Below are 25,484 nucleotides of genomic sequence, written 5' to 3' on the forward strand. Positions count from 1 at the left end.
GTGATTCCGCTTTGAACAGGAATTTTGTTAGCCAGTGTTCTTGTTTTCCATGTGCTCAATAAAGTTTCTTTAAAAAAAATTCTAAAGAATTCAACCAATCAGAAGTGGACCCACTTGTCTTTTCATCCAATCAGATTCTGCAGCAATTGCGCCGCGTAAGATAGTATAAATAGCCCCGCCTAGAAAAATACACCTGTTACTTCTTACCCTGACTCATAAGGCCCTGTGAGAGATAACTTTGCCTTTTCCTCTTCTTTATCGAAACCCTCTGTCTTCACATCTTCAGAAAAATGGTGAGTACGATAGTACAGGTTTTCTCCACTTAGAGGATGTGTATTTAACCAAATGCAGCGCTCTGAACGTGTGTCATCATGCGAAAACGTAACCAGCTTAACGTTTTTTAACCGCTTACTCTTTAAAAGAAGACTCATCATTTTTATAGTGAAACAAAAATGTTGCGGTATAAGCTGGTAAATCAAGCTTCGTCATTAATAAGTCGGTGTTGGTAAATTAAGTGTAACTCGATGGCACAGTCAAGATGTGACGCATTTACAATCGGCGCGAATTGTTGGAAATAAATATACTTCCTGTCTCATTAGTGGCCAGGTTTAATTGTTTCATATTTTAAACATGATATTAACACAGATAAAACATTTTTTTCCGAATTTCAGTGAACCAGGGCGTTTTTCCAACGTAGCCTACTCTGAAATTATTACTCGCTGCCGATATTTAAATAAAATTAACGCTCTGTCTCCCCAAATCTCGCGAGAGTTCTTTTTCCTGCGACGGGTTTGTGTCGACCTCGGTTTAGTGTCTTTACATTGCATTTAGCTGACGCTTTTATCCAAAGCGACTTACAATAAGTGCATTCGACCAAGAAGATACAAACTTGAAGAAAACAGAATCATATAAGTACATCAGGTTTCATAGAGCCAACACATTTCAAGTGCTACTCAACTGGCTTTAGATAAGCCAGTCCTTTATAAGTGCGTTGTCGAAGTGGAGTCGAAAGAGATGAGTTTTCAGTCTGCGCCGGAAGATGTGTAAGCTTTCTGCTGTCCTGATGTCAATGGGGAGCTCATTCCACCATTTTGGAGCCAGGATAGCAAACCGACGTGTTTTCTCTAATGTCTTCACATTAGAGAGATGAGACATGGTTCCAATTTTTACTTTATTTAGGTCGAATTAGATGATTATTATGTGTGTTTACGTTCTGGCCTGCCACGCCACTAGTCTCCTAAAGGGGTGTGGCAGTGGCGCAATCCGTGTGACACCCAGAAAATGTAAATGCGTGGTCTCCTCTCTTAACACTGGCCCACATTCACGTCCAATCGTGCCACCTGTCTGCCAACAACTGCGTCATTGTGCTTTCGGTATTAGACGTATAAACAGTATTTAGCCTCTTTTTGATTTTAATTATAACTGTCTTTCTGTTCAGATGACAAATGTGTGCGTCAGGTTACTTAAATCATGATATGTTTGGTTCTTATTAAAATAGCCGTTTTCTCTAGAGCAGTCCTCCCACATATGCCACTAGAATGTATGTATGTTACACTGTTTTTGCACAAGAATCAGCCAACTAGGCTTCCTTTTTATGATAGTTTCTTAACAACCTTTTGTTCCTTTTACAGCGCGAGTGCCTCTCAATCCACGTTGGTCAGGCTGGTGTGCAGATTGGCAATACCTGCTGGGAGCTTTACTGCCTGGAACATGGGATCCAGCCGGACGGCAGGAAGCCTGGTGACCAGACCTACCTGGTACAAATATTTGTCAGCAGCTTTAAAATCAAAACTGCTCCACCTGTTAAAAATCTGCTCAAAGATTGTTGGTCAACCCTGTCAGAGACTCTATGACTCAGCCTATCATAACAACCTAGTGAGGCTGTCCAACAACATCTCTGACCCAAACCATGTTCTGAACAGTGAATATGAACTGCTACCATCTAATCGGAGATACAGGGTCCCACGATTCAATAAGGTCAGACTGAAGCACTCCTTTGTGCATCAGTCAATCCTCTCAGTAAATACAGAGCTAAATCCCAGATCAATTGTTTGTGTTTCATGTATTTGTTTCTGGATATTTGTCTGTTGATGTTTGACATGGAGCTGCTGTGACGCAAGTCAAATTTCAGACTTGATCTGACAAATAAAGTAATATCGTATCGTAGAACATCTCAGGAGGAGGAGGGGATGATTCCTTCAACACCTTCTTCATGGAGACTGGAACTGGAAAGCACGTCCCCAGAGCAGTGTTTGTTGACCTGGAGCCCACTGTCATCGGTAAATTCTCATTAATTATAAATGATAAAAGTATCATAAATGCCTTTTCCCCCCCTCTGTCATTCAAAACCTTAAATAATCTAATGCTCATTACCCTTAGATGAGGTGCGCACGGGGACTTACCGCCAGCTGTTCCACCCTGAGCAGCTGATCACTGGCAAGGAGGATGCTGCCAACAACTACGCCCGAGGACACTACACCATCGGCAAGGAGCTCATTGACACAGTGATGGACAGAATCCGAAAGCTGGTCAGTACATTTAGAACAGAAGTACATTTTTCTGAGGAGTATTACATGGAAATGAATCAGTTTATTGCGAAGTAGGTTTTCACATACGATATGCAATCATATTGTGGTGAATGGCAAAAATAAGTATTGCAAAAGCCAAGTGTCATAACTAATAATAAATATGTGAAGTATATGTTTTAAAATGTAGAGCTGTACAGTGTTTTAAACACAAAACATAACAATCTCGTATCACTCTTTCAAAGTGAGCATATTTCCCCGATTCTGGCCCACTTGCATCGGCTTCCTCCACCCTGCAGAATTCAGTTTAAGATCCTCCTGATCGCATTCAAAGCCCGCCATGGTATGGCACCCTCTTATCTCTGATCTGTTTTCATTTAATCTATATGTTTACATGCTGTGCACTAATACGTTTTTTATCATTAGCTGTGAACTAGGGCTGTGCGATTATGGCATAATCACGATTATTTGGGTCAATAATTGATATCACGATTATTTTGACGATTATTCATTGACCATTTATTAAACTTTAAAACAAATGATATTTTACCAATAAACAAGGTCAACACATAATGGAGCGCACTTCCAAAACCATACTAAACATATATTAATATGATAAATAAAAATAAATTAGACCAAAATAAATTAAATCAAATATGTTGCAGTGCACTGTCACAACCTACTGACAACTCCTTAACATATAGCCAACATGGCCACCATGGCAAATGCTGGTAGGGCTGCTCATGTCATCTCTTAAAGATTTTTTGCAAGAAAAACCAGCCTGTTTACATGGTCTGGTTTCAGAGACGAGCGCAGGCAGGTGACAATATTGCCACCTGTACTGAAGACCCTCTCTGAAGAGGAACTTGTGGCTGGGATGCACAGATACTTCCTTGCCAGGATGGAGAGCCGTGGGTAGAACTTCCGGGATTCCCTCCACCACTTTAGTGGGTCCTCCTCAGCATCCAGTGGCACTGCCTGGAGGTAGGACTGTAGCTCAAGAGCTATGGCCTTGTCCTTTTCCAGAGCAGGTTGAGGTTCTGCAGCTTGGTCTACGGTGGCCTTGAAGAAGCTCCCCAGTCCCTTCTTTTTCTTCTTTGGTGCAGCTGCAGCAGCATCCTCCGTGTCATCTGCAGGCACCGCTGCCGTCTCAAGAGGGGCGTTCTCCTTGGAGTATTATAAAGAAAATAAGAATGACATGTTTAATCAGACTAAATGGTTATGGGTATTAACATTTATACCTAGAATTACATTATAACACTTTGACAACACATTCATTCACTTAATTGTATTTACTGTCAAATCTGTCATTTTAAATTTTTATTATTATTATTACCATGAGTCTCATCACCCTCCTCATCTCAGTTGTCAGGCTGGCTTCAATGGATCCTCGATTGTCCTCACTGACATATTTGAGCTTGAATCTCGGGTCCAGGGCAGAGGCCATGTCAAGCAGCTCTTGTGTCGCTGCGTCATCATATTCATCATTGAGATAGTCTAGTATCTTCTTTTTTATGCTTTTTGTGAGGTCTGTGTCATCTTCCTGCACTGCCAGCAATGAGTTGTTGAAGAGGTGCAGGGTTGGTTTAAAAAAAGACACACTTGCATACTTCTCTCCAGAAAGTGTGTCTGTGAATTCCACCAGAGGGCTAAGCGACTTATTGATTGCCTCCAGTACATCAACGTCCTGCCACGTGAGGGAGAGATGTCTGGTTTTTCGGTCGCTGGAAAGGACCTGGGCAATGGCCTTCTGCTGCTCGAGGACCCTGTCGATCATGGCCTGCCTAGATCCCCATCTGGTTGGACATTCTGTCTTTAGGGAGTGTTCAGGCAGATTCAGCTGCTGCTGTGCCACTGCAAGTTCCCTCTTCTTTTTCCAACTGTAGGAGAAGCTGCTGACCAGCTTCTTGCAAAGCCCCATTGCACGGCCGATCCTGGGATCCTTCATTGCATTCTCTAAGATTACAACAAATACATATTATTTAGTATCATGATGATAATCATGATCTTCATCAAAGCATAATTTGGTGTGTTGTGTGTGTGTGTGAGAGAGAGAGAGAGAGAGAGAGAGGGAAAGAGAGAGAGAAAAAAAAGAGAGATGACAGAGTAGCTCACACATAACATAATAATAATAATATGTAATTAATATTATCATATTAAGAGAGATCATCAATGTTAATGACTTACTATTGCTATTATTGTTGTTAAAATTACATACAACAGGAGGAAGGAATCCTGCTCACCTATGGCCAAGTGGAGTCTATGCCCGAAACACTGGAGCCTCATCCATCCATTGACCTCAGGCGCCAGCTTTATAGTTGCTAACAGTGCTAACTGGGCACATATCTTTAGCGATGTGAAATGTAATGGCACCTGTAATGTCTCTGCGAGCTCGTCGCGTAGGCCGTTGCTCTGTGCAATGCGTCCTGAATCGATGACTGTGATGATGTTGTGGATGAAGTCGAGCGGGCATCTTTTTGGTCTGCTTTTTGTTGTATTATTGCCCCGTCGTATTGCACTTTGTGGTTGTATTTCAGATGATTAAAGAGATTGGTTGTGTTAGCGTGTGGTGCCAACACAACCTGGTAACAAATCCTGCACTGTACTTTGTTTTGCTCCACGTCGGACTCCTGAAAGCCAAAGTACTTCCAAATAGTGGAAATAGTTTTACCCTTCTTTTTAACGAGTTGCTGCTCTTGTTCTGACATCTTCGCTCGCGCTGAACACTCACACATGTCACTCCCACGTGGCCGAGTGGGCTTTTAGGGAGGGGCGAAAGCGCACCCAGCAAAATAATCGTATTTTGTCAATTATGCTGTTTTCATAATCGTCGCAAGCCATAATCGTAATCGCGATTAAAATACGATTAATTGCACAGCCCTACTGTGAACCCTTGGCACTGCTGTCTTTGTATTATATAAATACATTTATTTGATGATTTTCTCTTTTTCTTTCAGTCCGACCAGTGCACCGGTCTTCAGGGTTTCCTGGTTTTCCACAGCTTCGGAGGGGGCACCGGCTCTGGTTTCACCTCCCTGCTGATGGAGCGTCTGTCCGTCGACTACGGCAAGAAGTCCAAACTGGAGTTCTCCGTCTACCCAGCTCCCCAGGTGTCCACTGCTGTGGTGGAGCCCTACAACGCCATCCTGACCACCCACACCACCCTGGAGCACTCTGACTGTGCCTTCATGGTTGATAATGAGGCTATTTATGATATCTGCTGTAGAAAGCTTGATATTGAGCGTCCCTCTTACACAAACCTGAACAGGTTAATGAGTCAAATTGTGTCCTCCATCACTGCCTCCCTTCGTTTTGATGGTGCCCTCAATGTTGATCTGACAGAGTTCCAGACCAACTTGGTGCCCTATCCCCGTATCCACTTCCCTCTGGCCACCTATGCCCCTGTCATCTCCACGGAAAAAGCTTACCATGAGCAGCTCTCGGTGGCAGAAATCACTCATTCCTGTTTCGAGCCAGCCAATCAGTTTGTGAAATGCGACCCACGCCACGGTAAATACATGGCCTGCTGCCTTTTGTATCGTGGTGATGTCGTTCCCAAAGATGTGAACGCTGCCATTGCCACCATCAAAACCAAGCGCTCCATCCAGTTTGTGGACTGGTGCCCCACTGGTTTCAAGGTGGGCATCAACTACCAGCCGCCCACTGTAGTTCCTGGTGGAGACCTGGCCAAGGTCCAGAGGGCTGTGTGCATGCTGAGCAACACCACTGCTATTGCAGAGGCCTGGGCTCGGCTTGACCACAAGTTTGATCTGATGTACGCAAAGCGTGCCTTTGTGCACTGGTATGTGGGTGAGGGTATGGAGGAGGGAGAGTTCTCTGAGGCCAGGGAGGACATGGCCGCTCTGGAGAAAGATTACGAGGAGGTTGGAGCTGATAGCCTGGGAGATGAGGATGAGGAAGGAGAGGAGTATTAGAAAGGCAAACATTCCGCTTTATTGATCTCTGATCCATGCTGTTTTATTAATGTCAAGAAAATAAAGTTGTTCATTGACTGAACCTGAACCTATGCTTTCCTCTCGTCAATAAATACACTGTTAAACATTACCTATCTGCCTAGATGGGTTGTATGTATTCACTTGCTCAGTTCAATCAAAAATGTTTTCACACAGAGATGCTATTGCTCAATTCAGTCACTTGGAGGCAGTGGTGTTTAACATGTATATATCTTTTCTCTGAACAGACCAGGCATGGCAATATAGTTAAATGCTAGATTAATCACTAAATTATTTCTCAACATCAGATGATTCAAGAGTACCATTTGCATATCTTACATTTACTTATTTAAGATTGGATTTGTGCTTTACGTGAGAAGAACAGAGTCCTAACCCTGGCCTGATCTAAAATAGGGTGTGGTATTCACTCTGGCCCAAGGGAGGGATAGAGTGTTTTTTTTTTTTTTTTTTTTTGACATGGACGGTGCACATAGACATTTCTGTAAATGCGCCAGAGTTAGCCAACAGGCTATTTTTCATCTGTAGTCCCTGGACAGATGTTGAAAGTCATCCTAAAAAAAAAAAAATTCACTTACTGTAAAATAACAGGTAAATACAATCAGTAAAACAACATTCAACATAGATGCTTATATTATGATAAAAGCATATATAAAAACTCAAACTAAAATACATATTCACAAAGCAGACAGATAGCAACAGGTCAAGGCACATGTACAAACAGAGCGTTGTAAAGTGCAGATTGTGTCAGTGTGTAGTGAGGCGTGAACCATGTAAAGCCAACATTGAAAGAGGCTAAATAGTGTTGTAAGGAGATTAGTGTTTTCACAGGTGTTGTAAACGTTTTTTTATTTTCAGTTCTGTAATCATTCACCATGTTCAGTTACAAATAAATGCTTTTTCTTGACATTAAGCAGGGATATTTAATGTCATTAAAACAAAAACAAAATGGATTCTACAATACACTGACCTAAATGAATAAATTCCTATTGCACTTTCAATTGCCTCTTTGGTAGTTAAGGGATTTTGTACATTTATGATCAGTTAAGAAATGTATTAAAGTTAACTTAATGTAAAATGTCACTTTATGCGTTAGAACAACTCCCAACCAGTTTGTTCATTTGCAAAGGAAATTAATCTTAAAACCTTTGTTCTTCTCAAAAGCAATGTGTTAAATGGCTAAAAGATAATATAGCATATCTGGAGGGTGCTCTTCTCACCGTAAGACATGGAGTTAAGAACCATTCAATATGTTTTTCTCCATCTCACAATCATGAGGTAATTGGACTGTTTGGGAAATAAATTAATTTAGCTTTGCATAACTGCCTCTGACAAAAAAAAAAATACAACAGAATATTTTGAATGCTGAAAAGATGTGCACTTCAAAATTATACAAAAATACAGACTCATACACACACAGTGCCACACAAGTTGACGTATTTGGCTCTACTAAAACGCCCTGAAAATAAGGCATTGTGAATCAGAACGGACGGTTTACTACACTAAAACATACATCAAATTGTTCACAGGCCAAAACATCCCCTTCTGTTGTATATCGATGCAAATTGAGGAACTTACATCATACAGTGATTGTTTGTTATTGTTATTAAAATAAATCCTTTCCATTGTTTGCTCATTCACAGCTCTCATTAATTAAAGTGAAGTACAGTGCATACATCCCTTATATCCATGGGCGTAGGAAGCATCCTGAATGTGGGGGGGACATTTTTAACGGGGGGTGTTGGGGCGAAAAAAAATATAGATTTCCTGTATTCTGGTGCATTTTAACAGGTGGTTTGATACTTTTATGTGGCTATACTAGCATGAGGAAAATGATGGGTACATTTTGTAATTTCATCCAGTAGTAAAGAAAGGAAACATATTTGATTATTAATTCAGAGCCGTCTTTGAATTAATAAAAAGCAGTTTAAATGCCCATTTTTTTGTACATTTATATACAACAATAAATATTTGTGAGTGCATTGAGAGATATTGTTGTGGAGAGTCATTTATATATAAATCGCAAAATACATTTGTGAATCCTTCTGTGAGCATTTATTAATATTGAGACTGATCTGACTCCATATGGATGTTAAGTTCACCTAGGAATGGTATCATTGACTTAAATGTTCAAATAAATGTTGCTCTTCTGTCTATATTGGTCATATGATGCCCCTTGACTGAAATGTTTCCTGTTCAATATCCCCACTGATTTCCTTAAAATCCTGGGATGAGAGTCCACATCACAATTTACTCTCAACTGTCATTTCCCTTTCATCACTCACCTCAGCAATGGACCTCTCTCCACTGTCCCTGTATTCTGCCTCTGACTCACTCTCAAGTGCCTAGATGTCAAGAGAGGTGGTGAAGTGATCATTATTTATTGAGCAGTATACTCTTTCACATTGAATCATAACAAGTCATACTGAATGTAAATACAACTGACTCTAAAGTAAGTCCCAGTCTGTGACATTGGACATTTTGAAGACTCAAAGTCCCAAGCAGTAGGTAGAATATTAGCTAGTCTATGTAATGTGCACAGAAAATAAATAGTTAACTGAATACTGGGATGGAAATAGCCTATAAGCACTCAGTAAAACATAAACACACACAAAAAGCTTCTGAATGATAAGAAGTATAATTAAAACATAATGCACATTACCATTTTGAGAGAGAGTACCTAAGTTAAAGAACTCAGAAAATAATCTCGTATCGAACTGAGGCTCCAGTAAAACACACTGACTGCGTCTCTACTGTACATGGACATCAGTAAGCCGTTTAAGAGTATTATCCCGGTTATGATGTGTTTACATGAGCAGAGAGATCGGGTTATTCATGTTCCCTGTTTACATGATAAATACTAGTAACCTGGCATTTCGATGCCTTTTCTTTTCTAAACTATTCAGTATTTGTATTTCTCTATCATGACATAAAGACGAAACTCCTCTCCAGAAGTGAGACGCATTTGCCGCCACCACCGCCATCACTGTTAAGTTAACAGTGTTAACTGATTAACTGCTACCAGCTGATGACTTACTTTCCTCTTCTTTGCAAAAAATGTTCTTATGTCCATGTTGTCTGGGGGAGAAAACATATCAAACCAAGAGATAGTCAGCTTTGATTTTCGCTGTATTAACCATTTCCTGAACATTTGGTGTGTGTGCCTTACCTCCGCTACCGGCATCCTTCATACAACAGAATCTGAGCTGTCCAACTATGACATCACTCCTTGAACATGCGCGCGCTTTGTGAGAATCTGCCTTGGTACAAAGTAGCAGTGAAAACATGGTACGGAGTTTCATTGATTTGGGCATTCTCTCAATAAGCAAGTGGAATGGATTTCATTTGATAGTGAAGCACTGCAGCGCTCTGCAAAGAGCGGCGAGTGGATAGACCGATTCACGGACTTTCCGCATAGTAAAAGTGGGGGGGGTCCAAACTAATCATTTGAAAAAGTGGGGGGGACTTGTCCCACCCTCATATAATGGTTGCGACGCCCATGCTTATATCCCTTCACATATGTATGCTTTTAAAAAAGGTTTAATGAGACATGCTGAAAACCCAACCCCAGAAGGGGGGTCTGGGGGAATTCTCCATATATAAACTACGCATTCTGGTACACTCTGAGAAGAAAATAAATAAATCTATTACTACCCGACACATCACTTTGTTCTGACAGCTGAACTTGCTGCTCCTCACAGAGAGAAGAGCAAAGAGGAGAGAGTCTGTGTGAATTACTTTAAATAGTGGGTAAGGGTAGATAGCTCCCATTGTTCTGTGACCTGTCAATCATCAAACCGGGGGTCATATTTCATTACGTGTTCATTTTTATCTGAAGTTGTACCCATGGATGCATAAAGAATAGTTCTACCGCAAAGTTATTCTCCGTGGGGACTTCCGGCAACAATCTTGATTCTGATTGGCCAGAAGACTAGAAAAAACATCAGCAAAGATGTTTTATTGAGAAGATGATCACTTCGTGACAGAAGTTTTCAAAACCGTTTATGGTCTCCGGTACTTCAACGCCAACGAAAATCGGGCCAAAATAAAAGTTTGACTTTTTTCCCAAAAAAAAAGAAAAATAAGTCTTCACTCACATCTGCAACCCACTCGAAACGGGACCCACTTTTGGGTCGCGAGTTTCGCGACCCACCAGTTGAGAACCACTGGTAATGCTTTAACTGAAAACATTAGGTTGAAATCTGGGGCTCTTTTTCCCTATAAAACTATATTCTGGATATTTGAAGTTACCAACGAGGGGTCTATTGTGTCTGATGCTGGAGTTCATTTGAAAAAGTGAAGCTGTAGTTTGAGGGTTGTGAGTGATTTGTTGTCACATCCATCACCATCAGTCTGCTCTCTCAGTGAAGAAAGGGAGCCCAAAAAGAAGGGGAAGAACAGCAGATTTAAATAAACTAGAGAATGCAATTCCTGAAGAAATTGCTAGTGGGAATGCTTTATGCTAAAAAGCTGACGCTAAACTGCTATGCTGAAATGTAATGTGTAAGAAGAAAGTGAAAAATTTAGATTGAAATGATGCATGAACACTGGGGGCTTGAATGTGTGATGAGTGAAGAAAAGAAAGTAAAAAGGCTTGGAAAAGCAGCAGAATATTTGAACTGCAAACTTTTGAACTAACTTGATGGTGAATGATCTGTCGCCATGGCAACGGCATTTGATGACACCCCATAATACGCTTAGATGCGTTGATGGCTGCATCATTACCAAACCTGTGAAGTTTTGGGCCGTTTGGAACATTTTCACTGAAGTTATGAGAAAACCGTGTTTCATGGCGAGCATTGTGTTGCCATGGCAACGACATTTGAAGAAACCCCATAATTGACGTAGAGCTGTTGAGGGCTGGACCGGTGATATACAAGCAAAGTTTGGGGGACGATCGGACCGTTTCCATTGGACTTACAGCGACATCGTGCTTCATGGCGAGTGGTCTGTCGCCATGGCAACGGCATTTGATGACACCCCATAATACGCTTAGATGCGTTGATGGCTGCATCGTTACCAAACCTGTGAAGTTTTGGGCCGTTTGGAACATTGTGTGTGTGAGAGACGGAGAGAGAGAGAGATAGAGAGAGAGAGAGAGAGAGAGAGAGAGAGAGAGAGAAGAGAGAGATGAGAGCGAGTAATCGAGAGAAGAGTAGAAGACGAGAGAGTCTATATAGAGAGAGCGAGCGCATAGGGACCATCAGATATTGAGGATAGCCGCCTTGCGGATCGATTGAGGACATCTATTGAGCCGAGGACGATGAGTGGACGCTCTTTCTTACGGGCCTCTCTATAGCTATCTACGCTCCTCGGTAGCGGAGCACGCGAGAGACTAGAGAGAGAGAGAGAGAGAATGACTGAACGTTAGAAATGACTCTTGATCGGCCCTCTCCCTCTCTTCTCTTGAACGGCATATGATGACACCCCATAATCTGCCGTAGAGCTGTTGAGGGCAACGACCATTTAACCATTATCTGACGGTCTTCGCTGCTCTGAGCATGTCAGTTGGAGTGATGACATCATCGTGTTCCATTGCACAGGTGTTTATATTTGAGCTAACGAGGTGCCTAGACTTCAAAGGTTTCATTGTTCTGAATGAGAGATGAACCTCTTACATGTGAACGTTTTGTGGAAGAACGATAACAGATATCTGTGAAATTTCAAAACGTGAAGCATGTCAAGGAAGTGTAATTTTTGTGTACTCTCGGGTTAATAATGTGGCCTTTTTGGCAGTTTAACTACAGTAAAGGTGTGCGGCTGCTGCTGTGAGGAAATATCAGCCTGAAATTACAATGGGTTTTAATGGAGACATGTTGAAGGTTTTTGTCACTTCATGCCCTCAAGAGGCATTTTGTTTAATTATTTTTTTGCTTAATTATTTGTCATTTTTCAAGCTACGAGATGTTTTCAGACGTTTGTCATGAAAAATTATGTCTCAGGAATGTAGGGTTTGGGAATTATGGCAGTTTTAAAAAAAGATATGAAGGCAAATTTCAAGATTTCCTACACTCTAGCTGTGACATCACGCACTCTGCCTTAACGAGCTGCGCAATGTTAAAGTTAAAATGTTAAAAATGTGATGTATTATGGGATGTATCTCTGGAATTATGAAAGTTATGAATGATAAAAGTAATAGCCTGCGATTCCCGACCGAGCTGAACGTTTTGATGTTTGAACGGAGTTTCTGCGATGTTGAATGTGGGAGGAGAAGAGGGCCAAAATAAGTCGGCGGAAGAATAAACTTTTTGTCCGCAGCATAACTAGTTGGAATGCTGTATCAGCATTCCCACTAAATTAGAAGTTAGCAGCGTGCCTGATTAACTTTGAATGAGCTCTGGTTTCACACAAACACACACACACACACACACACACACACACACACACACACACACACACACACACACACACACACACACACACACACACACACACACACACACACACACACACACACACACACACACACACACTCGTGAAGATCTGATGCATTGATTCATACTTCTTGTTTTAAACCGTCCATTGAGTCCGACAGTGTTCCAGTAGTGCTGTTTAAGCTGTGAAGACATTATACATACTGTATAGCCTACAGGTGTGGGTCCATTCAAATGTGGAGATAACTTTCGCAAAGAAAACAAGTTTTGAGCGAATAAATCTGGCTAATCAAAGCGTAGTTTGGCCAGAAGTTGTTAGTTTAGGCTTTGGCTGTAAATAAAGGCAAATAAGTAGAAGAACAGAGGTTGAAATGGAGAAATCTTACCAGCTTTTTAGAGACAAATCTAAAATAGACCATCAGGAATTGACCAGAGAAGATATGTGTTTTGGGAATATCCGTGAAAATGGCAAAAGCAGAAATCGGTCATGTCTCTGCATATGCTTTTCCATATCAGTCTATCATATAATACATTCAGCATTGTTTTCCATAAAAGCACATCCACTTTTCCTTTGAACGAATGCAAAAACCACTAGGTTGCTGGGAAGTGGGAAGATAGGTTGGTTTGTTTGTCAGCTAATGGTTTATCTGATGAGTATAATGGAAATTCTTCTTATATCTGTATCTTGTTATTACTCAAATGGAAAGCAGTGTAGGAAGATAGACAGGAAAAAACAGAAACAACACCATGTCCTTGTGGTTGGAAGCGCATGCGTCAACTTTGGGCAGAAGTGAGTAGCCTATACTCGACTTTTGTTCTCATATAAATGATTATAGTTATGTTGTTCATACGACACATCACCATTATAATATTAAGAATAAAACCCAGTATGCCTATTTTTAAATGACATCAGATGTTATTTAGCTGACGCCATATTGTACAAAGCCACTTAAATACACTTCAATATTAGACATGCCTAAACAATTTTGTGTAACGTGTCTTGCTCATTGTCACAGACGCCCTCATGACATCTTGTTTTTCCCCCCTGTATCACCTTGCTAATTTTTTTCAATTTTTCAATTAACCATAGGCCTACATTTAGAAAACCAAGATAATATGTGTTTATCTCTCCTGTTCATGGAGCCAGAAGCAGCTACTTTTGTCCGAGTTTCCATGAAGGCAGCAGTAGCTCACACCTGGCGCTAATCAGCGGATGATTGGCTGGGCGGCTCTTAGCAGTTTAAGGGCTCTGCTGCTCTGTGTTTGTAGACTCCTCAGATCAACATGAAGCTGCCAGGACTGCTGCCTGGGTTTTTACTCCTCTGTACTTCCCTGGGAAGCTCCGAGGGGTCTCACCCTAAACCGGCCTGCCGCTATCCACCTTCACAGTGGTGTCGGTCCCTGGAGATAGCAATAGCATGCAATGTGAGTAGAACCATATTTACAGTTGTCTATTTTATTCCCGTAGCATATGGGGTCATGGCATAAAATGCTTCGATATTGTAACACAAAGAAAGCTGAATGGTCCTATTATAAGACAATAAAAGTTGTTTGTATGTTTGAAGATGATGATGTGAAGATAAATAAATACAATTAATGCTAAATATGGAGAGGGTTTTTTTTATGTTTTACTATATTTCTGTTATTTATCTGTAAGTGGGATGTACTTCTCTCATTTTTGCTTCTTTTGCTGTTGAACTTTGATGTGTCTTTTTATATATAGTTTATTAGAATAAAATGGGAACATACCAGCCAAACTATATGTTTTACTATTTACTTTCCATCTTCTCGGTCGTGATGGCCTGCTGTATTAATTATCTTATAGTATGTGAGAATTCAAAACGGTAAATGTCCTCAATATTTGAAATACCAAACAACTTTTCTTCATCTCATGAATGAGAAAATAGTTGATTTAGTCTAAAACTTTTTTCCATCTAATCTTTGAAAAAGGGAATTCTGGTTTATTTAATAAACGTGTTTTAAATATGATGTAACATTGTTTTTTAGCAGCATTGTGATAAACATGAAAACTCCCTGTCTGTGATTTAAATGAGTCATGCTTCAGAAATTGAACAGCAGTGGTTCTTCATGTGACCGGACAAACGCTTAATCAGTTTAAAGTTGGAGGGGAAAAGCAAAACAGTATTATCTTTTAAATTAGGCCCTTGGCTCGTGTTCAATATGCTCATTGGTCCTAAAAATACGGCTTCGAAAAGCAAGTAGTAGCTGTAAACAGTTAATCAAACAACCTTTAAATGTTTTAGTTAAAAAACTATACTGTTGAATTAGTTTCCATTGTAAAAGAATTCAATATAATAATAATAATAATAAATTCTATTTATATAGCGCTTTTCTAAACCCAAAGACGCTTTACATTTGGGGAAGGGTAGACAGACAAGGACAGGCAACAAAACAACAACAAAACAAAACAAAAACAAAACAGAGAAAACAAAAAAAAAAAAAAAAAAAAAACAGAAAGCAGTCAGGAGGAAGTGGGGGGTGGGGGGGTGGGCTTATGGGTATACAGATTTGAAGAAATGGGTTTTGAGGCGGGACTGGAACAGGGTGAGGGACTCGGACTCACGGAGGTCTTGGGGGAGGGAGTTCCAGAGCTTCGGGGCTGCCACAGAGAATGCTCTGTCCCCAAAGCTCCGGAGTTTGGCCTTGGGGATGGAAAGCAAACCGGCTGAGGTGGATCTGAGGGACCGGGGTGGTTGGTAGAGGATGAGGAGGTCAGTGAGGTAGGGGGGGGGCCAGGTGGTGGAGGGCTTTGTAGGTGAGTACCAGGAGTTTGTGTTGGATGCGGTGTGAAACGGGGAGCCAGTGAAGTTCTTTGAGGACCGGGGTGATATGATGCCATGATTTGGTGTGGGTGAGGAGTCTGGCGGCTGCGTTCTGGACATATATTGATATAATAATATATTGATTGAATACAAAATAAGGAGAGAGAGAGAGCGATCGAGAGAGCTAGGGAGGGAGGGAGAGAGCTAGGGAGAGCACACCTTTATCTATTTAATATAGATGAAGTAAGAAAGGACAGTAAAAAAAACAAAAAACAGTTTGAAAGGGGAGTGATTAGTAAAATAAGCATAAATAAAAGGAAAGAATGCTAACTAGGTAAGATAAGAATAAACCAGTTTAAATGATTTGTTATTAGTTGTGATCATATTCTAAAGATGTTTGGATTATTGAAAAGTATACAGCTCCCTTTCATCCGAGTGTTGAGAGCTGTATCCATCAATTCATGTTGTGCTCAAAGTGCTCCAGATTGATGCATTTCACTTTAACATTAAAAAACAATCTTCCCGGTGGTGCATGCCCCTAGAGGAGGTGAGGACCCCCCTAGAGGAGGTGAGGCCTGTCCACCCCCAAATAAAGCAGGTTAAAATAATTAAATTGCATACATGTTATTTGAGTAAACACTGAAAACGGGTCCCACAGCCCCTAACAGCACACAGAGGTTAAAGGTAAGCATATCATAATGTTAAAATGTGCTAAATATATATATATATATATACACTGCAAAAAAAAAAAAAAAAAGAGGAGTAAAAGTAGCCCCTGACTTGTTTTATTTTTTGAAAGTATAGCCCTCACCCTAAAAAAGGTTGGTGACCCCTGGCCTAGATCATCACAAGCTGTATGTCTTTTATACATTTGATACATTTAATCCATCTATTTCTGTTTCCAGGTTCAGAAGCAGTGTATGGAGTTAAATGCTACCAGACCGAGCCAGGCTGTTCCCCCTGTGTCCGTCACTCTGTACTATGAGAGCTTGTGTCCAGGCTGCAGAGGCTTCATCTCCCAGCAGCTCTTCCCCACCTGGCTGATGCTGCAGGACATCATGACCGTCACTCTGGTCCCCTACGGTAACGCCAAGGTACCCTGATCCTCGTGACCTCGTCCTCTGTAAATACTGTAGCTACTGTATAAATACAATCATACAGGGACGTGCACAGACATTTTGGGGGGCGGGAGCACTAGTGAGAAAAAGGGCACTTCCCATAATCATTTGTAAAAAAATGTTTTAAAACAAAAAGTTAAATATAGACTCGTTGCACATCTCTGACTTACTGACCAATTTATTTTAATACCCTCACACTCACGCAATTGTTTAATACTCAACAGAAATCTACAAAATAGTCAGTTAACACAGAGACAATGGTCTTCTTTAGTATTCACTAAGCACAAGAGCAGACAACAAACTAGTACAATGAATAGTTATTAAATGAGCAGCCAACAATCAAAATGATGAAGTTACTGTTTAAGGCAGGACATTACAGGCTAAAAGATCGTTTTTTCACTACTTGTACATTTAGTTATTTTGGTCTATTTTGCTTCCATGTTTTCTTTCACTCTAATGGAAAGACAACTTCCAAAAAACATATATAAATGGTGTTTGTTTTACTACCATGTCTGAATTCATCGATAGATTTAAAGCTAATCTGCATATTTAAACATAACATTTCAGGGGAAAATACTGACTTGACGTAAGTAACTATCTGGGGAAGTTGTGAGGTGATATCGCTGATATGTTTGTTTTTAGTTTGAACCTTTTCACCTGCAATGCCTTGGTCACTGCATGCAAATTAGAGCATTTTAATTAAGATAAGAGATAAGATAGTACTTTATTACTAGTGTACTAGTTAACGCCTAATTTGCATATCAATGTGGCGATTGTGATGATGCTATTAGATACTCATTTTACTGTATTCACCTTTAGTGTCTGTCTCCCCTTAAGTACAGCAGGCTACATTAGCCTGTATGCCCATGATAAATTGCCTTAGCTCAAGGTTTAGCTAACTTATCCATTAGATAGTAGCTTACCTTAGTTAACTATTTGTTTTTGTCTTTTGGCTAATTAGCTGTAAACTCGAGGCACTGGCAGTTTAGTAATTTGTTCATCACCACTCACCTTCAAAATAAGCCAAGAAAAGCCGGCATAACATGGGACTTGAAAGGTGGGAGGTGCTGCTACCTGTCTGTCTGAAGTGACTGCCGATGTCCGCATCGCTGTGCGCGAGACGTGGAGGGAGGGAGGGAGGGAGGGTAGAGAGAGATCATCGGAACTTCAGTCTAATCTCCCGACCTGATATCTTAATTTTGTATTCAATCAATATATTTTTGGAAAGGGAAACTGTGCGCAAACAGCAGTAGATATATATTAATTTATTTAAAAAAAAAGGGCACTTTCTCTGGAGGAAGAAAAAGGGCAGGGGCTCAAGCCCACTTTGATGTCTGTGTGCACGTGCCTGCAATCATATGCAGACTAATAGTTCAAACTTTTCTTTTAGGAACTTCCATCAGTGAATTCTCCCTTCACCTGTCAGCATGGAGAGCCTGAATGCAGAGGGAACATGATTGAGGTTTGAATGTTTCATTACGCACACTGTCACTTTTTAACGGTGCAACATGCTGACCTGAGGTTGATTGATGTGTTCCTCAGGCCTGTATCATCCATTTAACCGGACACTCAGCCTTTCAGATCATCTACTGCATGGAGTCTGCTGCAAATGTCCTGAATGCTGCCCAGCCTGTGAGTATCTACAGAATAAACTCGAGCTTTGTCTTTTGTTGGCATAAGGTGCTGTCAGATGAACAAGCAGGGTTTTATCATTCATAAAACTCTGGACCCTGAAATTGTCAGTAAAAACATGGAGGAATGTCCAGCTCTCTGTAAAACTAAACCAATGTGCTATCATTTTGTTCAATGGTGTATTGTTGAATCATAAAGTAGCTTGGAAAATAAATAAATGTACATTTCTAGCACTCGGGTGACATTGTGAATGCATACATGTCTTTTGTAAGTCACACAGAAGCTGAATCCGCTCTTAAAACCTTAAAGCTATGTTTCTATGCAGCTCCTCTGCGTTCCAGTCAATTCTCTTCAGGGATTTCAGGCAGTACAGACTTTTTGGTAAATAGTGACTCTGGTCAGATTCTCTGTACATAAATATCGGAGTCACTAGATTTTTGCTTCGTGAAGCTTGCATACCTCAGAATTTTACCACCTAAAAACTTTATTACAAGAGTATAATATTTCTCTAATTTGCTTACTAATGAGTGAAGACCAGTCACTTTTTTATTTTTTTTAAGAAAAACGATCTTTGTGTGATTTGTTTTACTTTTTTTTTTTACGTGTGATTTTTCAGGAGCCATAGTAAGAAGCTAAGTGAAATGTTCCTTTTAGAAAACATCAACAAAAGTAAATTAGTCTGCACATGCTAACTTTACTGTGTCAAAAACTGCATGGGCGGTGGTTTCAAAACATATCTAAACCTTTTTAAGACGCCTGCTTTTATCTATGGATATATGTGTTTCTCAATGTGTGTGTCAGTGTCTCCAGCTGTACGCCCCCTCCGTCTCCTGGGCGAGGGTCTCCTCCTGTGTGACGGGCGATCTGGGAAACCAGCTGATGCACGCCAACGCTGTCATGACCAGAGCGCTGAGCCCCGCTCACACACACGTCCCCTGGGTCACCTTCTATGGGGTAAAACGCACACGGCTAATAATGATGGATACAAAGTGTTACCACAAAGTAATACAGTTCTTAGTTCCACTTTTCTTGACCGAAAAGGTAGAATAAGACTTTAATTATTTCGGCAGAATATTTTAGTCACTACTCGAATATAAAGACTGATCTGCAGAGGAGATGATGATTCTGTCTCAAACTATTTCAAAGGTTTAGTTTAGCAAGGACTGTTTTGCAATGTTCAACCCCATACATCTTTTTGTGGTTATAAGTGAATGTGCACACTTTACTTAAAGTTCTCTGTTTGTTCTCAAATTGAGAAACTGTCACAAAACCCATGTTTTCCCCCTGGTTGAATACAGTTTACTCATTCCAAAGGAACATTTTATAAATGAACATTCATTCTACTGAATGTGTTGTTAATAATTCTGCAGCACATATTCAAAAGCTGTGAGGTTAAAATGGTACCATTATTTCTCTGGACCCAGCTATAATCTAATTTGGATGTTCTCCATTATATTTGAAGGTCAAATAATTATCTTATAAAATACTCAGAATCATGATACTGTAGTCTACTGCTGGATGTGTGTCTGTACTGTATAGCTGCTTTAAATTGATTTAAAGATCATAAACGGTTTGTGTTCCAGGAATACACAGACGATAACGAGGACAAGGCAATGTCGTCCCTCTTTATCTTGGTTTGCCAACTCTACAAAGTAAGGACTATATTATTTATATAGTTTTCTTGTTACTGTGACTCTACTTTGGTCATTTGGTTACTATCAGTGCTTATAAAAGGATGCCAAAGAGGGAGAGAGTCGTTCTGCTCAATCTGACGATGTGTATCAGAACTAAAATGCAGGTTTTGTTTGTTTGAATATTTGTCAGTTATTAACCTGTGTGTTGTGTCTTCAGGGTGTGAAGCCTCCAGCCTGCAACGGAGCTCCGGTCAGACTGAACAGAAGCTTCTGCTGATCACAACGGCAAATAATAACATGCATAACGTACCAAACGACATCAAAATCATGTTTAATATAGTTGATAACTGTGGATGCGAGATCATGCAGTGTGGTTTTATTTTGCAAGTGGAATAAATGCGTGTGACATGTACCATAGTTCTTTAATTTAGAGTTCTTCCACTTGAAAAAAACGTTTTGAGTCATATAATAAACAAAAAAATGATTAAAACGCATTGATGGATTTTCATATTATTTATTGGCATTTTCATTTAAAACACCCTGAACTCCCGAGAGTCTTTTGGCTTAGAAGGAGAAACAAAAATAGTTATTTTCTTTGACAAAAGAAAACATTGGAGTGGCAGGTGTATACGTTTTAATGTATACTTGATCTTTAGGCTCCAGAACATAAAATCAAATGTCCTATGATACAGTACTTTGTCTCGACAGACACTTTTGAAGAATACATATCTTTTTTTTATAGAGGTTTGCACGACACAGAGGCTGAGAAAACAGACAGCATGAACATTAATGTTGGCAGTATCAGCGCGACACAACAACAGAGACATTTAACACTGAATGGCACTGATGTCTTCCTGTAAAGAGCCACTGCTGTGCTAACATGCCGAGCTAACATGCCGAGCTAACATGCCGAGCTAACGCCAACAATCACTGAGATCTGAAATCTACTGTTGAATATTTAAAATCAGCAATCCTACATGTTAGAAATGCCATGCCGAACTTGTACGTTTGGCATCTTTCTATTTTTTGGGCTGTGTCTTCGTTCTGTTTTACATCATAAATTACAGTGTTTTTACTTTATTGATTCTTTTTGGGATGTGTGTGAAGCTGTTTAAAAACTACTATAAAAAGAAAGCTTTACTTACTTGCCTTTTCTGCATGAAGATAGAGGAACTTTGAACAACATCTTAAACTGATCTGTCACTGTGCTAACTACTCAGGGTTTAAGTTTATTGCATATTTCAAAACGTATCTCTTCCTTTGCTTCAGGAGAGCTAGCGGACAGTTTCTTTACTGTCACAGAGAGGAAAGCACTACATTAAAGGAATTTTCTTTTATATTTTTCATAACATTATACAAAATACTAAAGACTACATTTCTGTTGGTCTTAGCTCCTGTTTTTATTTCAGTAAAAATGTAACTAACTTGAGACTGTGCTTTGAAACCGATGTGAAGCAGGAACTATCACTTAATAGCAGTGTGAGTTGAAAGGCTTTACTGCACACACACACACTGTTTAAAGACACTTGGTTCTAAGAGCCACAGCTGGGAGAGGGAGCTTAATGAACCACAGCTGGGAGAGGGAGCTTAATGAACCAGAGCTACTTTTAATAATCAGGCCTACATTTATTTAGAACATCTTTTTTTAAATACATTTTATTTTAGACTTTACACTCTGGAGTTATTGTAAATGTTTCAATCAACGCTACGCTGCCACCACTGGATCTAATTAAAAAAAAAAAAAATGAAAATTACGTATGACATTCTTGTAGCCTAATCTTTATACAGTAGCTTTCCAAGGGCAACTGCTTTAAGCAGAATACAGATTAAAGAATGTGCAGCATTTTAATTTGGATTTAGAATATGAATGTTGATGTCAATTAAATATAAAACTATCTGGGACAACCCTCATAACTTCTTCCGATTTGTTGAGATTTTATTATTTTCGAAAGCCCGGGATGGAGCAGTTTTATTAGATTTTTTCAGATCTGTAGATCAAACGATGCTTTGGCTCGGCATGTTAAAACAGCATAATGGTCCTTTAGGCTCCCACCACTACATCACATGTAAGGCTGATCAGTAAAGCTTACTAGCTGACTTAATGAAATACTGTTTTCTACGAGTGCCTGACCAGGAAGTGCATCATATCTCTGTGTAGTGCGTGCTGCTTCCTGGTCTTTCTACCTCAGCGACTCCTGAAACTACACACATGTTCAAGTTGCAGCTATCTGGTTAGGACAGGGCTGCACAGACTGATCATGAGCTGCACAAAATCTAACAGACGGTCGGCTTTAAATACTGGTAACACGTATCATTGGTAAAAACTAACTCTATAAAGTCATTGACTTTGATACAATCATCAGGTTAAAATCTCTAGTGTAAAAATGTACAGCATCGTAGGCTGGCAGGTGATCGTGTGTTTTCAACACTTATGGCACACAGTCATATCCCATTCGGGCACTTTCTATCAAATGAGAATCGGTTTAGTTTGATTAATTTCTGTGAGCAACTTCTGATCTCTTCATCAGAGTTTGTCCGCAGGGCAGGAAAGGAACAGTATGGTGACTTATCTGGAAAGATTGCATCCAAATAAACAATCTTAATCTGTTTGTGTGGTTCCAGAAAATAAACAATCTTCAGCATGATATTAATTTCGAGGTGTAGAAATAACAAAATGTCCCAATCACTGGATTCATTTTATGATATTTCATATTTGTGTTACTGTCAACAACCCCCATGAAAAGATAAAAAAAGCAACAGCTGTCGATAGACCTCTATTGTTGTGCAGGAAATATTTAAAAGACATCAGTGAGCTACACTGAGAGACATATTGCTTCATTATGAAGATGTGCACTAGCTTATTTGAGATCAATCCTAGATCCACTGTCCTGCTGTTGGAAATAAATAGATCATTATTAATAATTGTATAATAATATTGATATATATTAATACATGTTTAATCAGATGAAAGAAGTCCAATAGTCATGTTTGCTAAAAAAAATTAGAATTAAATACAAACATTTTATATTTATGACACATTTAAAAAAAATGCTCTCTGGGCTGAGAGCCGCAGGAGGAAAGTATTGAGAAACTAACATTTAGTCTTTTCATAGGATCTGCTCACAACAAGGAAACTGTTTAAATAACACAATATCCTTCAAAGTGTGAGAATAATCATCGTCATCTGTTTCTGGGCTGCTGTCAGGCAAATATGAATGAAAGGTTATTCTCACATGTTTTGTCTACATCATAATAATTTGTAGTTAAGCAGATCATAAGTGGGAACACTTTCTAATCTTACATCAGAGACAATATTTTGTTGTTTCAAAAAGGCAGCTTTGGATTTAAATCTTGAACCTAGGATAAACTTAGAGAACATTGCAGTAATACATTTGCCTTTAAAAGTGCAAACCGTGTGAATATCATTTAGTTGCACCTGTTATATTTGTCTTTTTTCAGTTCCTTAAGAAACTGAGGCAAAAAGTAGACTACCTACTTCTTATACTTATACTTTCAGACCACCAAAAGGTTGTGAATTTTGCCGTTGGTCCAGTCATTTTGTGAAATTGTTGATAATCGCTGATGTTCCTGCCCTGCCTTGTGGAGAGACGTGCTGTGTGATCCTCAGTCGGCCTGCAGTGGACGAAGCCCTTTGAATGACTGAAGAGAAGAGCTGAAGGGCAGATACAGTAAAGTGCTACTGTGGACCGGAGGCACCCTGATAAAAAATGCTTTTTAAGCACATAAACACAGACGAGACCAGCACAAATGTACAACAAGGAACAGTTTGAAACCCTAAAACTATGACACCATTTAAAATCTCCTCAGGTAAAAAAATAAAGCCCAAACTAATTATACAGGTGGTGTCTTTTACATCTTCAACAGGCGAGACTGGGGTTCAGTCTTCTTCAGTGTTCAATCTCTGTGCTGCTACAATCAGGTTTAAATATATACTATGTGATTGCTTCATTTGCCAAATTCTCTATTAAAGGGTTTTAATTCAATGCAGAGACGCACCGTTAAACAAAGTCTCAGGTGTGTCTCTAGTTTGGAGGTAAATCAAACAGGAAAGACAGATGTGTTCGAGGGTGAGGGGAACCCACTACATCCATGCTACATTAGATTTCCCTTCATACCCTGAGGTTTAGGTCCTTCGACTTACTCTCATCTACATCCTGTATTTGGTAAAATAATTCATTTCTCACATCATTCTCAAACAAAGAAATCATACTCACTTATTCCAACAGTAATTCCATATCCTAAAATTCGAAACTATGGTGCAAAATATATTTCCAAGACCCTGTCAAACCACGGCGTCCTCATTCTCGTGTCTGAATGTCACAATCAGTTATTTTAGAGGAAGACATTTCCTTTTACCTTTTGTTCATGTTAGAGTGTCCCGCCTCGGCTCCACTCACTCTTCTTCCTGGTTCAAATGCAGCAGTCTTTGTCTGGGACACTCCGACCTGAAGCTACAACAAAGCAGGACGGACACAATCAGGCACCCAAAGAGAGGCTGAGACGATTCATCTTGTCGAAATATAAAATAAAACAGGAGAGGGAACGTCCCTCTGTGCGGGTGTCTCCAGTGTAAAGGGACTGTAGTGATTTGACAGACTTTAGCGGTAGAGGCCTGCCCCGCCCCTGCCTCTCCTCATCCCGTCTCCTGTCTCTCGGGGGGGGGGGGGGGGCAGGTGGTGCTGGTTGTTACGTCCCCATACGAAGGCACGCCACCCCCTCCCCCTCCTGGCTCAGTTCTCGGTCCCTGTCGGCCCCCTCCCGTCCCGGGGAGGCCAGCGTCATGTGGGGGCTCCGCACCGACATGGTAGCCAGGGTCCGGGACGGGTGAGGCGAGGGGGGACGGTACCTGCTGCGGGGGTCTGGGGACAGAGAGGGGGAGGAGGAGTCCCGCTGCCGCTCCCCACCTGACTCCTCCTCCAGGGGGCTCTCCAGGTCAGACTCCACCTCCTCCTCGTCCTCCTCTTCCTCCTCCAGAGTGAGTTCAAACTGGAACTTGTCCCCTCCTGAGGAGACAGCCCCCCCCGCTTCCACAGCTCCTGGCAGCGCCTCCACGCGGTGCTCCTCGGGGCTGGTGGGCGAGGGGCTGCGGGGGATCATGCTCTGGTACCACTCCCTGTTGTCCTCCAGGGTGTCCAGGATGTCCTGAGCGTCAGGGTGCACCAGGTCCGCCCATGTCTCCCACAGAGGGTGGACAACGTAGTCAATGAAGCCCACCTGGTCATAGAAATGATATATCATTAGTAGAAATAATAAACACACAAATATGACAGGAGTGCAACGAGTAAAACTAAATAAAAAGGCAAGCCGGTTTCAAATTCTGCTTACTAAAGAAAAGGGATGCTAAAATGATGATTTCAGTTCCTCAAGGACATTTTGGATGACTATGAATGTCTTACCATTTATATTAATATTCGCATTGCTGACTT

General features: G+C 40.5%; 3 protein-coding genes across 5 annotated transcripts in view; 2 read left to right on the plus strand and 1 right to left on the minus strand.

Annotated features, from left to right (window-relative positions):
* Nucleotides 1–212: 212 nt before the first annotated feature.
* LOC117496011 (tubulin alpha-1B chain-like) lies at nt 213–6,548 on the plus strand. The gene is made up of 5 exons (XM_034147669.1): nt 213–293; nt 1,632–1,757; nt 2,168–2,279; nt 2,380–2,528; nt 5,483–6,548. Exons 1-5 carry the CDS (start codon nt 291–293, stop codon nt 6,458–6,460), a joined length of 1,368 nt encoding a protein of 455 aa, XP_034003560.1. The 5' UTR covers nt 213–290; the 3' UTR covers nt 6,461–6,548.
* Nucleotides 6,549–14,110: 7,562 nt separating this feature from the next.
* LOC117495750 (gamma-interferon-inducible lysosomal thiol reductase-like) lies at nt 14,111–20,531 on the plus strand. The gene is made up of 7 exons (XM_034147244.1): nt 14,111–14,295; nt 16,559–16,747; nt 18,162–18,233; nt 18,314–18,403; nt 19,205–19,357; nt 19,987–20,055; nt 20,255–20,531. The coding sequence occupies exons 1-7, from the start codon at nt 14,155–14,157 to the stop codon at nt 20,312–20,314; spliced, it is 774 nt and encodes a 257-aa protein (XP_034003135.1). The 5' UTR covers nt 14,111–14,154; the 3' UTR covers nt 20,315–20,531.
* A 4-nt stretch (nt 20,532–20,535) lies between these two features.
* Nucleotides 20,536–25,484, minus strand: part of LOC117495749 (cAMP-specific 3',5'-cyclic phosphodiesterase 4C-like) — a 105,332-nt gene continuing 100,383 nt past the window's right edge. For all 3 annotated transcript variants that reach the window (XM_034147240.1, XM_034147242.1, XM_034147241.1), the window contains one exon: nt 20,536–25,272. In XM_034147240.1, the coding sequence (XP_034003131.1) occupies nt 24,745–25,272 (528 nt within the window). In that variant the 3' untranslated portion in view covers nt 20,536–24,744. The remainder of the gene's footprint in view (nt 25,273–25,484) is intronic.

The sequence above is a fragment of the Trematomus bernacchii genome, unplaced genomic scaffold, assembly GCF_902827165.1.
Source record: "Trematomus bernacchii unplaced genomic scaffold, fTreBer1.1, whole genome shotgun sequence".
Lineage (NCBI taxonomy): Eukaryota > Metazoa > Chordata > Actinopteri > Perciformes > Nototheniidae > Trematomus > Trematomus bernacchii.